The 13703-nt window shown below is 33.1% G+C and overlaps 1 protein-coding gene across 2 annotated transcripts; it reads left to right on the top strand.

Annotated features, from left to right (window-relative positions):
- Nucleotides 1-176: 176 nt before the first annotated feature.
- Nucleotides 177-10633, top strand: LOC106057305 (inhibitor of growth protein 1-like). Of its 2 annotated transcripts, none has more exons than XM_013214448.2 (4): nt 177-514; nt 1508-1705; nt 4012-4184; nt 4839-10633. In XM_013214448.2, the coding sequence occupies exons 1-4, from the start codon at nt 379-381 to the stop codon at nt 5121-5123; spliced, it is 792 nt and encodes a 263-aa protein (XP_013069902.1). In that variant the 5' UTR covers nt 177-378; the 3' UTR covers nt 5124-10633. The 2 variants fall into 2 exon arrangements, with proteins under 2 accessions (XP_013069902.1, XP_013069903.1); XM_013214449.2 differs by having other exon boundaries at nt 187-514; nt 4030-4184.
- Nucleotides 10634-13703: the final 3070 nt, after the last annotated feature.

A 13703-nucleotide genomic window follows, 5' to 3' on the forward strand; every position in this document is an offset into this window, starting at 1 on the left:
ATTTTTTTTTTCCATAATGGGAACATAAAAAATATTAACTGCTCAACACCAAATCTTGTCAACATAAAATAAAAGTCACTTAATGCAGTCTAAAAATTAATAATTTATTTTAAAATACTTTTAATAGAAATATATAGATCTAGATATATGCATTGCTACATTTAAACACTATTGCTCAAGATGGAATAAAGAATTTTACAATAAAACAAGATTTTAAATATCATGACCAGATATAAAAAAAGTGGATGCACAGAAACGAAAATACCAAGAGACGCAAGCCAAGTTAAAAAAAAACGATCTTCATTGTTTACAAATGGTGATTGATTATATTATTAGGGATATTGCTTAATTAACATTAAAAAATCAAAACTGGCTGCTATGGTCAATAACGCTGCCGTTGAGGCAATATGTTCTGCAACTTATTTATCAAATTACTTAGATACAATGGAGACGCTGCCGGACGATATTCAACGAAATATATCACAGATGAGAGAGCTTCATATAAAAAATAAAGGTACGGATAATAACTTAATGATATCTATCTATGATCATCATAATTATAAACGTCTTTAAAATAAATGGCTTCTTTTACATAATGTAATACTTAATCTGATTGTTTTGTTGTACGTTTGTGCCTTGGCCTTGGACACCTTGATTTGGTGTGTCAATCAAACTTCAAATTCAAAGGATAGTCACAGTCTGAGTATCATCAATCACTCAATTCAAAGTTCAGAACACATTACATCACTTGGAATTTGAATAAATACAATTGAAGTAGTTATAGATTTTGATTAGATCTAGATCTAAAACATAGAACATCATCATCTACTAACCAGTCTTGAAACTTGTTTATTAAACTATTAAAGGTTTTCAATTGTATAAAAAAATGTAGATCTTAGGATACTTAGGTCTTAGACTAATCTGTTGTACACTTTAAATTATAAGTAATGGTTGTGAATTATGACACAGCTTTCACAAAATCTTTAAATTGTGTACTTTAACTTGCAGAATAACTTATTTTTAAGTAGACTTAAACTTAAATTTAACTAGCAATGTGACAGGAGATTCTTTGTTGGCATGAATGCTAGAGTTAAAAGAGTAGTTCCATTTTGTGCCTGTTCTTTATAAGCAGCTACTATAGGATTTACCAGTTGTTTTTTTCTAATTGGAAATTGGAAACAAATGTGGCTTGCTAGAGAGTATAGTGTCCATAAAGAAAATGATCTATAAAACATGTAAAATTTCTGTTTCATATGTATCGGCTACAGCTATCAATGTTGTATTGGTGTAGCCAAATGCATGTACCATCTGCAGTATTTGAGTGAAATCCACATCATAAAAATCTGCAAAAATTTTTTAACCCTTTCAGGCTTTTCATATATTTTAAGATTAAAAAAGAAAAAGATAAGTAATTAACTCTTGCTTTGGGGTTGTAAGGCATTTTATTTTTTTAGCGATATTGTATCATCTTTTGGTTTCTTTATATTTTATTCTTTAACATTCTCAGCTATTTTAGAAGAGATTAGAAACTTGCGCAATACTGCCATGAAGGAGACAGGATCGTCAAAAAAGGCTTGTCTTGCATTGCAAAGGGCATTAATTCATTGTCAAGAGATTGGAGATGAAAAAATACAGCTGGTTCAGTTAATCACAGATCTTATTGAGAATAGGTCCAGACAACTGGATCAAGACAGAGAACATCTAGGTAGTGTAAATTTATGCTTCACATTAATCTAATTATATTCTTAGTTGCCTTTATATTTCTCTAGTTTACAAAGGCGTTTAATTTATTTTTGCAAAATCTGTAATCCTAATTATTCTTTCTGGAATATCATTGAAGAATTTAAATTACAATGTTAAATGAGATAAATTTAAAAAGAAAGTAAAATTTACTTACGTTGTTTTCCCCATAGATTCACTTACTGTTAACTCTAGTTGTTAATAGTGTGTCTTATATAGATGTAATAGTCTATGTCAACTGTCATAATAATGGATAAGTTTTGTATTTTAAACTAGAAATGATTGCTTTAATTAATATTTTTTGAAAGAAAAAGCATATTTATTTTAAAATATTTAACTACTGATACCAGTATACTAAGTTTAAGCTTATGGTAAATTTTTATTTAAATACCATATAGAAAAACGGAACTAAATCTTAAATTCTAATGCAAGCTTTATAACTGTTTATAAACAAGAAAAATAAAATATTAAACTTTTTTTTTTTCAAAGACAATACCTCCATTATTAAACTTCAAATGTATATAAAATAATTTTTAAAAATTAAATAATTCGGGTATCAAACCTGTAACACTGTTAACTGCTAGAACTTACACATTTTTTTTATTCGGCCAGCGAAAAAGGTATACTTTTGTGATTATTTATTGGTATGTTCATTATATGGACATACAGATCTATCACTTGACCCTAACAGACCTGCCTACCGTTACGCAAAATGCGTATTCGTTACGCAAAATCTCCCAAAAATGGCAGTCAGTACGCAAATACGCATTTAACCCGTCGCGTTACGCATTTCGTATCCTTTTTGTTTTCCTCTCTTGACTACCTTACGAGCGGTCACGGAGGTCACGCTAAGCCGTCCTGTTTGGGGGGGGGGGGGAGAAAAGGTGGGGGAACACATTGTGTCCAGATCTATACGTTAATTGGTTCTTAAAAGCAATTAGATTTAGTCTAGAAATGAAGAACCCGAGAGTGAGGGAGTGGCGGGTTGGTACCAGGTTGGTACCGTCAGTTTGCTGATACATCAACGTGATTTTTTTTTTGTAAGTTCATTAGTAGAAATTAATTATTTTGATTCCCTGATTCCCGTATTCATTTGTATAGAAAAAAATATCGAAGTGCAATCGATTCAAAACACATTGAGTGACATTGTAGATAACTAGTTTAGATCTAGAATCTAGATCTGGATTCTAGATCTACAATCTTGATAACTTGTTATACAGGAATAGATCTACTAGCTAGAGTCTAGCCAGTTATGTCATGATTCTCTACATTAGTCATTACTCTACAATCTAGATTTAGATTGACTAGATCTAGATCGATAACATCTACTGATCTAGTCTAGATCTAGACTAGATTCTTAGTCTTAGTATAGAATAGATCAAGGATAAAGGCAGGCCTACGAAAGTTTGGAGTAGACCTACGTTTGTAGCGGATCCACGGCATCGGTAACACTCTTGAGCCCAGATCTAGAGTAGCAGTAGATTATATTCATTATATAGACATAGATCCAGATCTAGTCTAGCTAGATATCATCTCTATTGTCGTATTGATCTAGATTTAGATAGTAGATCGAATCATGGCATCTAGATCTAATATATATATATATATGACAAAATAGTGGATCGCGTAAGTGTTACGCATTCTGGTGCCAAAATACGCATTTTGACCATCAGCGTTACGCATTTGGACTTTTTTTGGTAGGCAGGTCTGCCCTAAGTTATAATTTTGAACTCTTCCTTAAGATCTAGTCTAGATCTACTTCTAGATCTAGAATCAAGATGTAATCTATATTAATATTAAATTTATGTACAAATATAAGCAGTGCTTATAAACTTCACAATAAAATTGAAAAAACTTTACCGTAATACAGCTGACTGTGCCATGTTGGCTATAGACCTAGATATAGTCTCCAGCCAAATTTACATTTATTTATTTTTTACGTTGAAAAATTATAATGGTCAAACTAGAGTTTTCCCCATGTGGCCAACAAGCTAGTAATTCTTTTCTCAGTTAAATTTCTAGGAATATTGTTAGAGCCATTCTTTTCTCAGTTAAATTTCTAGGAATATTGCTAGAGCCATTTTTGAGACGCAAATATGTGGAGAGGAAGGAGGCAGAGCTGTAACATTTAGGCCATCGTAGTGAGTAGAAAGAGAGAAAAAAAAAATTGGAGTTGGTTTATGGGAAACTATCCTTGCCTCCTCTTTCCTTTCTTCCAAGTCTTGACATAATTGACTGGCTACCTTACTACCACACACAATATTAATAAAGCTAAACGAATGCTTGCAGACCCTGGGTCAACAAAAGAGCCAGAGCCAGAAGAAGTTGTGGCTCCTGTTGTCAAGAAGGAGATTAAAGTGGAGCCAGAAAAGACAGAGAAGAACAACTCTGCGGTGAAGCGCCAAAGACGGACAAAGAATGACATCAATGAAGAAGAAACTAAAGTGAGGCTTTTTAAAATCTCTTGTTAATATGACTGTTATTCTAACTTTTACAAATGTAAACTGTAATTAACTGCATAGTTACATGTTTTTAATTTAGGGTCATTGTTTTTAAATTCTCAACTATTTGTATGACTGTTGTACTGAAAACTTTTTTTTGTTCTTTAAAAAGTTTAGAAACTTCTCGAAGTTCAATAATAGCTTATTTGTTATGTTAGTAAACTGTTAGGATTCTCAAATGAAAGTGTTGAGTTCTATTGATTTTGTGATGATCTATCTAACTATGGAGGCATGGTGGTTGAGTAATAAAGCACTTGGCTTGATGGGTTAGGGTTAGAGTTTGAATCCCAGTGAAGACAGGGATTTTGAGCTTCAGTATTTTTAGGCCGCCCCTGAGTTCATCCAACTCTAATGGTTACCTGGTTACCTAGCTGACATTTGTTGAATAAATAATGATCATTGTGCTGATCACATGACACCCTTGTTAAGGTTAGCAATAGAAACAGATGAGCTTTACATTATATGCCACCTAAAATCACAAGGTCTAAAAGGTACCTTTACATACCCCTACCTTTACCTGATTAACTGAATCTGTTGGTAATAGTAAAGTTATAGACCTATTGGTTGTCTAACTTGGATGTCTCCTTTTATTCACAGGAAGATAAGGACAAGATTCCAAAGAAGAAAAAGAAACGAAAAGTGGCCAAGAAAGAAACCAACGGGGAAGACTCTCCCATGAATGTACAGATTGATCCCAACGAGCCAACCTACTGTTCCTGCAACAACATTTCTTACGGTGAAATGATCGGCTGTGACAATGAAAAATGTGTAATAGAATGGTATCACTTTGGGTGTGTTGGACTCCGAACAAAGCCCAAAGGAAAGTGGTACTGTCCTGACTGTCGAGGAGATAAGTCAAATGTTAAAAGGCCCGACAAGTAAATTCAAAATGGCGGTAATCGACTTCTGTTAAAATTTTTTATCATAAAAAAAATTTGTGGTATTAACTTGTAAATAAGGATGAACTTTTAGTATGTACAATTTATGGTGACGACCACTGACTCTATTCTTTTAAAATTGTTGTCATAGTTTTAGATACTTGGCAGGCAGGTTCATTACCATTTTTTTTTCTTTAAGTGTATTAAGTATATAAATTGACAATATAAGACTTATTCAATATATTTGTCATATTAATTTTAAACTCTCCATAAATTTTAAATGGGAATATCATGTACATTATTATAATTGGTTGTACTTTTTTTTTTTTCCGCCTCAAAGTCTCTTTTGTACGCTAAACCCGTTGTCTTGGTAATAGGAACTTCTTATTTTGTGATATAATACATATTTGTTTATATCGAACAGACCTTTAATAAAGATTGTAAAAAAGAAAAATACTAATGGGAGTATGGGTTGAGCAATTTTTAAATGCTTGTGTTTTAGTTCTGATGTGGATGATATTAAGGATTGGAGGCTTGAACTGAAATCCCTGTGTTTATTGAACTCTAATTGCTTGGCATCAGGTTGAGAAATAAATTCAGTTGGTTCTAGTGCTGACCACTATAAAACTTAATGACTCCACAGACATATGCCATCTTAAAGAAGATGAGCTTGAACTAAAGCTAACTACCCCCACCCCTGCTCTATCTCTAAGTCCCATAAAAGGTTTGAAAAGATCTTCTATTAAAGTTTTATTGTTTTTTTTTTTTTGCTTACTTGTACTAAATATTTGTGAAAGTAATTATCCTGCTAATACAAACCTGATTTTATGATTACCACATTCTGCCTTCACTCCAGCTCATACATCCTGTTGTCTAGATTCTATCTTGACTCTAGCACCTACATTCTATCTTGACTTAAGCTCCTACATTCTATCTTGACTTTAGCTCCTACATTCTATCTTGACTTAAGCTCCTACATTCTATCTTGACTTTAGCTCCTACATTCTATCTTGACTCTAGCTCCTACATTCCATCTTGACTCTAGCTTCTACATTCTATCTTGACTCCAGCTCCTACATTCTATTTTGCCTCTAGCTCCTACATTCTATTTTGACTCTAGCTCCTACACTCTATCTTGACTTTAGCTCCTACATTCTATTTTCACTCTAGCTCCTACATTCTATCTTGACTTTAGCTCCTACATTCTATCTTGGCTCCAGCTCCTATATTCTACCTGTTGTCTAGCTCCTACCACGACTCAAACACACACAATATACATAAGAATGTCAAATTTACAAAATATTTACATTTAAATGAATGGGCAGGATTGTGAACAGTAAATGAGAATTTCAGTGTTTTATATTTATATCTTAATTTATTTTTTTTGGGGGGGGGGGGGAGGTGGGGAATTTTTTTCTTTTACAATTAAGTCAGTCAATTCAGTGAGGCACTTAACACATGTTGTGATATTGAAAAAAATATAAATCTAGTATGTAATTTACAAATAAAGGAAGGTATATTACATAAAAGAATACTTTTATACAAAAAAATAAAAAATTTTGAGGGGTATGCTTAATTATTTAAAATCAAGTTTGTTTTTTAGTTTAGTAATGTTTTTTTTTTTGTTTTTGTGTATTGTATTGATTAAAATGTAATTAAAATGAAAAAGTCAAATTAACTTTGCACATAATGTAAATATACATGTAAATATAATATATTGTTTAAGTAGACATTTTTTAAACTTGAAATGTCTATGACAGGAACTGATAACATGTTCATTTTATATTGTCTATTTGTGTATTTTTTTTTTTTTAAATTGTATATTTCAATAATCTAATTCTAAACTAAATTTGACATTTTTTGTGTGTTTGCTATGACTACCATCGTAGGACTGGGTCGCCTCTTGCTGCTCTAAGAGACTGAATTGCTTATTTCTCTTGCATAAACTAGATCACCCCTCTGCTCGCTCCATTCAAAGCACTTGTCTGCCAGTCAGTTTTGTTGATCCTTGTTTTTTTTTTAGCTCTTCATTATAAATCTAAGCTGTGGTCAGCCATTTGATCTTGTTTATTCTATCAGCTCACCATTTGACACATTTTTAAGGAATCTGCCGCAGTCCATTAGTCTTATGTGTACAAAGCATCAGATCAAATAATTTTTTTTTGTAGAGGGTCACTTCCAGAAGTTAATGACCCCACAACAGTGTTATTTATGAAATTGTTCTTAGTTAAAGGTACACTCAAAACTTTTTAAATGCAGAGACAGCCTTATGGTATGGTGAGTTGGGCTACCGCCACGGGCCTCACACCTTAGGAGGGCATTGCAATAAATAGAATCTTTTGTCAGTGTCAGCCCATCATACAAAGTTTCGTGACCCTGATATGGCTTAGTCACTCGCCCAGGACCCAGCGCACTGCTAAGGCTGCTTTAATGATTTTCATAAGACTCCTTGTTGTGCTTTAAGATTACTGGAGTTCAGAAGAACTCTCCAAACAGACTATTTTCTTGTGGTCTCTTGGCATGGTATAGGGACTTTAAAGATAGGCAGGTGATTTACCTTGCATTAATGCGCTCGCTCATTCACAGCAGTGCCGGTTTTGAGTTTTTCATTCACTAATACATCCCTCTGGCCAGTTTCTGGTTTGGGCTTTTTATAATCTACTTCTTTAATGAGTTGAGCCAGGAGTTACTTTGTGGCACTTGGGGCTTGATATATAAACATTTATTTACACAAGTTGCCTGTGATATCATCTGGTAAAGTGTAATAGAATAAATTCTTTTGTTTAGGAATGTATAAGTGAATAATACTTTCAATTACTCTTTGTTATTTCTATTTTTATCTGTTTGTTTTTTTTTCTTTTGTGTGCTTTTTTCTTGTGAATGAGATTGAGCTAGCCTAAATACTCAATCTGGCTTAGGATGACATAAAGCGTGAAGTAAATACTCTTGAATCATCTTTAATGCAGTGGCGTAGCTAGGAATTTGCCATCATTTGGGGGCCCAGGCGGCTTGCCCTCTTTTGAGTAATATTTAATGTAAAAAAAAAACCCCACTCATTTGAAGGCCCCCTTCAAGTGGGGGCCCAGGGGGATTTTCAAGTTCTCCCCCTCCCTGCCTCCCCCCACCCTAACTGCGCCTCTGCTTTAATGACAACAGTTTTAGAGCACAATCTGGTTCTAGATCCAACAGATATTCTATCTTCAAAATCTTGACATATATCTAAATACACATACTAAACTATAGTTGTTGTTTTTTTTTTTGATTATTGTTTACAAATTAATATTGTTGAATTGGCAAGCAAGAATGAAATGTTGACATGGAATGTTTTGGATGTCTGTTATTTCTTAAAAGTTCCAATTCTTCATTGAAATTACAAATATGTGTGGTTGAGTGAAAATGATATGTATGTCAGTGACTACTGAGTTAAAGTTAGAAGTAAACGTCCCCTTCATATTTTTGTTTGTTACTGTTATTATTATTTATTACTCCATTGGGATGAAGTTCAAGGCATTGTCCTTTATTTTCACCACCTCTCACATTGACTGCCCCCCTTAGAGACGCTGGTTACTGTTATTTCAAACATTCAATTTTTTTCAAATTATTTCCCCTTTTGTCTTGTATTTATTACTTTGAATATAGAATTAATTTATACATTTCTTGTATGTGTGTATAGTTGTTTATAATGATCTATTGGCAACATTTTTATTTGAAAGGGAAATAAAAAATTCCAAGCATTTACTGTCATTTCTAGCCACAATTTCCAAGTCCACTATGTGAGAGACTTTGTTAGCCCACACTATGCATCCAATACTTAATAACAGAATTATATTTTTATGAACAAATGCATCTTTCATTCTGCTACCCACACTCCTGAAAACAACAAAAGGATTTACACTTTAGAAATTTGTTTTAAATTTGGTTGGTAGAACTTTGTATTTGAGCAACCTTTTTTTCTATATTGTAATAATTATGAACATAAATTTCTTATTATATGAGAAATATTTATTTTTATAAAACATTTGACAATGATGTATTAATGTTAGAAATGTGTGCCCCCCCCCCCCCTCTCCTCCTTTAAAAAAAATATTAAAAATGTAGGGGAAAAAAAAGATTCAAAATAAGCTCCTCCATTTTGTCCTCTAAACCAATTTCTGAAAAGTAAATCTTGTTTCTTAAATGAAATTTTGAGTTGAGATTTTTTTTGTTATTACCAAATTTGAGTGGAGGTGAGGTGGTCATGAGATAGGACTAAAGAATCAAATTAGTTTTAAACCTTGTGAGGTCTTGTGATTTTCTTCTAATTGAATCTTTAGGTGTTGCAATATGTCTTCTCCAGTGAAATTAGATGATCAGTTATGTAGAACTCTAGTCATTGATGGAGTCTCTGGGAGGATGGATGCTTTGTTTGGTTATGGCCAGGGTGCCTGATTCTTGCACTCTGGGTGAAAACTTTTTGATTCACAAATACCCATGGCACAATACAAGCTACTGTTTATAAAACCCTATACTGGATGCAGCTGTTGATATCATTAATGTTGTCATTTCATTCACTTACTGTATTAATAGAAAGCATTGAAACCAATCGAATGTTAAAAAAAAAAAAAATTTTTCATGCGTAGCACATTTCATGTCAAACTGCCATACAAAGTCACGTCATTTGTCATTCACTGCAGAGAATGTCGTCCAGTTGTATTTTTTTTTTCTTACACGTTTTTTTTCTCTCTCTTTAAAATGTATAACTGTGTACAAATACAATGTATGCATAAGTGACCTCCCTTTTGAACTAGCTCATAACAAACTTTCAGTGACTATGGCTATGACTTGCTTTCAACAAATCTTCATGCTATCAGTTGAATAACTTGACACATTGTTAGTTTAAAAAAAACATTATGAATTCCAATGGGCCTCATTCACCAATCCTAAACAAACAACATGGCGCCCCATGCTTCCCTATCTCTTCTATACAACTTACGACCTAATTCGAATCAACAATGGCTATCACGTGACAGTTTTTTTTTGTTGTTGTATCAATGGTTATCATGTGACAATTCATTTTGGTGAATGAGGTCCATTAGATGACAATTTTGTTGCTCTACTTTTGTCAACTTTCTTATTCCTCATTGTCTTCAAGCTTAACAAATAGTGTCAAGCAAATTGTAGGAACAACTCAATTTAAACAGATGCCAGAAGAAACGCAAAAATAATTTTAGTTAAATTTTTTTTTTTATTTGCAATTATCAAAGCAAGTTAAGTTACAAAAAAAAATATTTGAAGGATCATTTCTTAACTGTCTTACCAAGCAGGTGTCAATAACTTCAATAAAATATGACTAATAATATAGAGATTAGTCTAAACAAATTATGTTCACCATGTTTCAATTCATAACATGATTAGTCAAGATAACATGAATGCAATAAGTTAGGACATGTATAACATAAATGTATGGTCTGCTTCACTTCATATGTCTTCATTTGTACATCACTTAGTAATAAAATATATATTTTAATGGTACAAGTGTTTTGTTCATATCTTTTCTCTTTTGGAACTGCCTGTCGTGAAATTACAATCATTTGCTTACAAGGTGGGAGACCATGTGCAGTGGATCAATGTGTAAAAATATACACAAATGAACAGCTGCAGGAACCCTTTTATGTGTAATGGACAAAAATACATGTGGGCAGATGGTCTTAAAGCTTAGGTTCGCAGTATATGTGGGTAGATATAAAGGTAATTTTTACAGTATATGTGGGGTAGATATAAAGCTTATGTTTGCAGTATAAGTTGAGTATATATACAGGTTATGTTTGCAGTATATGTTGTGTAGATATAGATATAGTAGATATATATGTAGATATATATAGTTTCTTCAGTTGATCGTAGATAAATCAGGAATACTTTTCCAGACATTAAAAAAAACATGTTCACTCTCCAGATCTTTCAAAACTGTGCACATTTTTTCTCCCACACCTAAAAATCAATCCCTCGAAGTCCAAATCTTTTTTTTTTTTTTTTTAATCCATCACTGTATTTCAAAGTTGCAATTACCAACATTGAAGGGCTAAAAAAAATTTTATGTTACCGTAGAGTTCAGATTTTTTTAGAAAAGGTCAATGTCACTTTTTTTTTTAACCAGCTGAGAAAAGTGCCCTACATATTGAACAGTTTTGTTATGAAGTTGCAAATGTTAATGTTAGAACTATTGTCTTGACGATACTTCAGTTGGTAGGAATGTGTTAGATCTATTGTCTTGACGATACTTCAGTTGGTAGGAATATGTTAGAACTATTGTCTTGACGATACTTCAGTTGGTAGGAATATGTTAGAACTATTGTCTTGAAACTTCAGTTGGTAGGAATGTGTTAGAACTATTGTCTTGACGATACTTCAGTTGGTAGGAATATGTTAGAACTATTGTCTTGACGATACTTCAGTTGGTAGGAATGTGTTAGAACTATTGTCTTGAGTCTTGACGATACTTCAGTTGGTGGTAATCTGTTAGAACTATTGTCTTGACGATACTTCAGTTGGTAGGAATATGTTAAAACTATTGTCTTGACGATACTTCAGTTGGTAGGAATGTGTTAGAACTATTGTCTTGACGATACTTCATTTGGTAGGAATGTGCATTGCAGATTCTGTTTCAAAATCATCGTACACTATATTCTACTTCTATTGTTTAAAAAAAAAAAAGAATTGCTTCTATTTCAGTAAAATATTTGGCGAGACGCCGTGTCACGTTTTCTCTCGATGACAAGTAAATCTTTTTAAGCAGAAGATCTCTCTCCACCTCAATTTGAAACTCTAAATAGACGATGGTAAAGGGCTTATAACAATGCAATTTATTGTCAAGGTTGGTTTTGCCTTGGCTCCTGGGCCGCCTGACACTTTATACAATAACATATGACAAATGAATATTAATTAAATGTACCTGTTGGTCATATTTTGTGTTGTTGTTTTCGTCATAGATTTGCATACCTTATGCAGCGTAAGTCTTGTCTATGCGTAGCTTCGTCCTTTCCAGACCATCTGTCGTTGCAAATCGCAAGTTGGTCATTTTTCTTCCTCCAATGTAAGCTTACTAATAATAATCGAACACATTTCTACTCTGACCTTAAGTAGAGATAACTCTGGCAAATAATCCGCATGTCCACCCATCCGTCGTAGCCTTGGTCGGTGGTAAAACAATAAATTGAGAAAAAAAAACAACAGTATGTACCTAATCCTATAGCCTATGCTACTTTCTCAAATCGATGCCCAACGGAAAGTAATGCAGCTTTAGAAAGAGAGATAGCGATACACGTCTGCCAGCGTCTGTAGGTGATTTAGATAAATGTACTTCTTTTCTGTAGTCTATATTGGCAGATATGATAACTGACACACGGGCACAATTTAAGGCATGCCGTACCCTTCAATGTTTAATTAACGTGAAGTCGTCTCTAACAAGGCAAGCTCATAAATAACATTCCTTGCCTGCACCAAACACAAAGGAAGAACCGCAGCCGGGAGTCAAATGGGCCGTATGCAGCAGAAGGCTTCAGAACTGACCTGCGAATGCAGCTGGGATGCCGAAAAAAATAATGAATTTCCAATAGTTAACTAATTGGTAAATTTTTAAAAATTGATTATTGTGTTGTCAGGTAAAAGAAATAATTGTGTAAAATTTCAGCTTGATCCGAGATTGGGTGTGGGAGGAATAACGTGTACAAACTTTTTACCAGACAGCTTAATAAAAAAAACAACAATTTTTTGTTCAGGTTTTTATAAATTTAATGTGACATATTGATAAAATATACAATTATTACATATAAAAGACTCATAGCTATAATGCAAGTGTCTATGAATAGCCTATCAGAAATTATTTTACTTTCAGTTTAATGGAAACAGGCCACTTAAATGTCATGGCGGCTCAAGGAAAAGAGAGTCCTGGAACTCCCGGTACAAAGGTTCAATGTTAAATTAGTACATTCGTTGAGTGGAGTCTAGAACTGGCTAGATCTACAAGTCAACTCTGAAATTTTTTCTGTTTTTTTGTTTTTGTAACTTCCTACCAACTCTTTGCTTCTAAAAGCTCTATGAACTAAACTGTACATTCTAGACTTCCGCATTGTTTAGTTTTGGAAATTCTTATTACGTACTAACTGTTGAGGTAACTTAATCATTTGGCAAAACAAAAACAAAACATTGGAAAGATACTGTCAGGGGCATGCATGGCGAGACTGAATGTATTATTTGTTGTTAATAGAATATGGAATGGTTAGTTCCCTTTGTTTATGTATTCCCAAGGTATGAATGTGAACAGTCTGCACCTGATGGGAACTGAATCTCATGAGTTAGATGACACGTGAATTGTGTGTTTGGAGTTACTTTTGATCCTCAGTAGTAGAAGAAGACATTAGTTGTTTGTTGACTGTGATTGAACAAGTGGTTATTGTAGCTACGGAGATTTTCCTAATATTAAAAGTATTATTTCCTTGGAACGGAAATGTTTGTGTTGTATATTTTCATAGCTACAATTTAATAGAAATAAATGAATATTTGTTTAAACTACAGATGTAAGATTTTTAAAACATAATATCCCCATTTA

This window comes from Biomphalaria glabrata, chromosome 8, assembly GCF_947242115.1.
Source record: "Biomphalaria glabrata chromosome 8, xgBioGlab47.1, whole genome shotgun sequence".
In the NCBI taxonomy this organism is placed as follows: domain Eukaryota; kingdom Metazoa; phylum Mollusca; class Gastropoda; family Planorbidae; genus Biomphalaria; species Biomphalaria glabrata.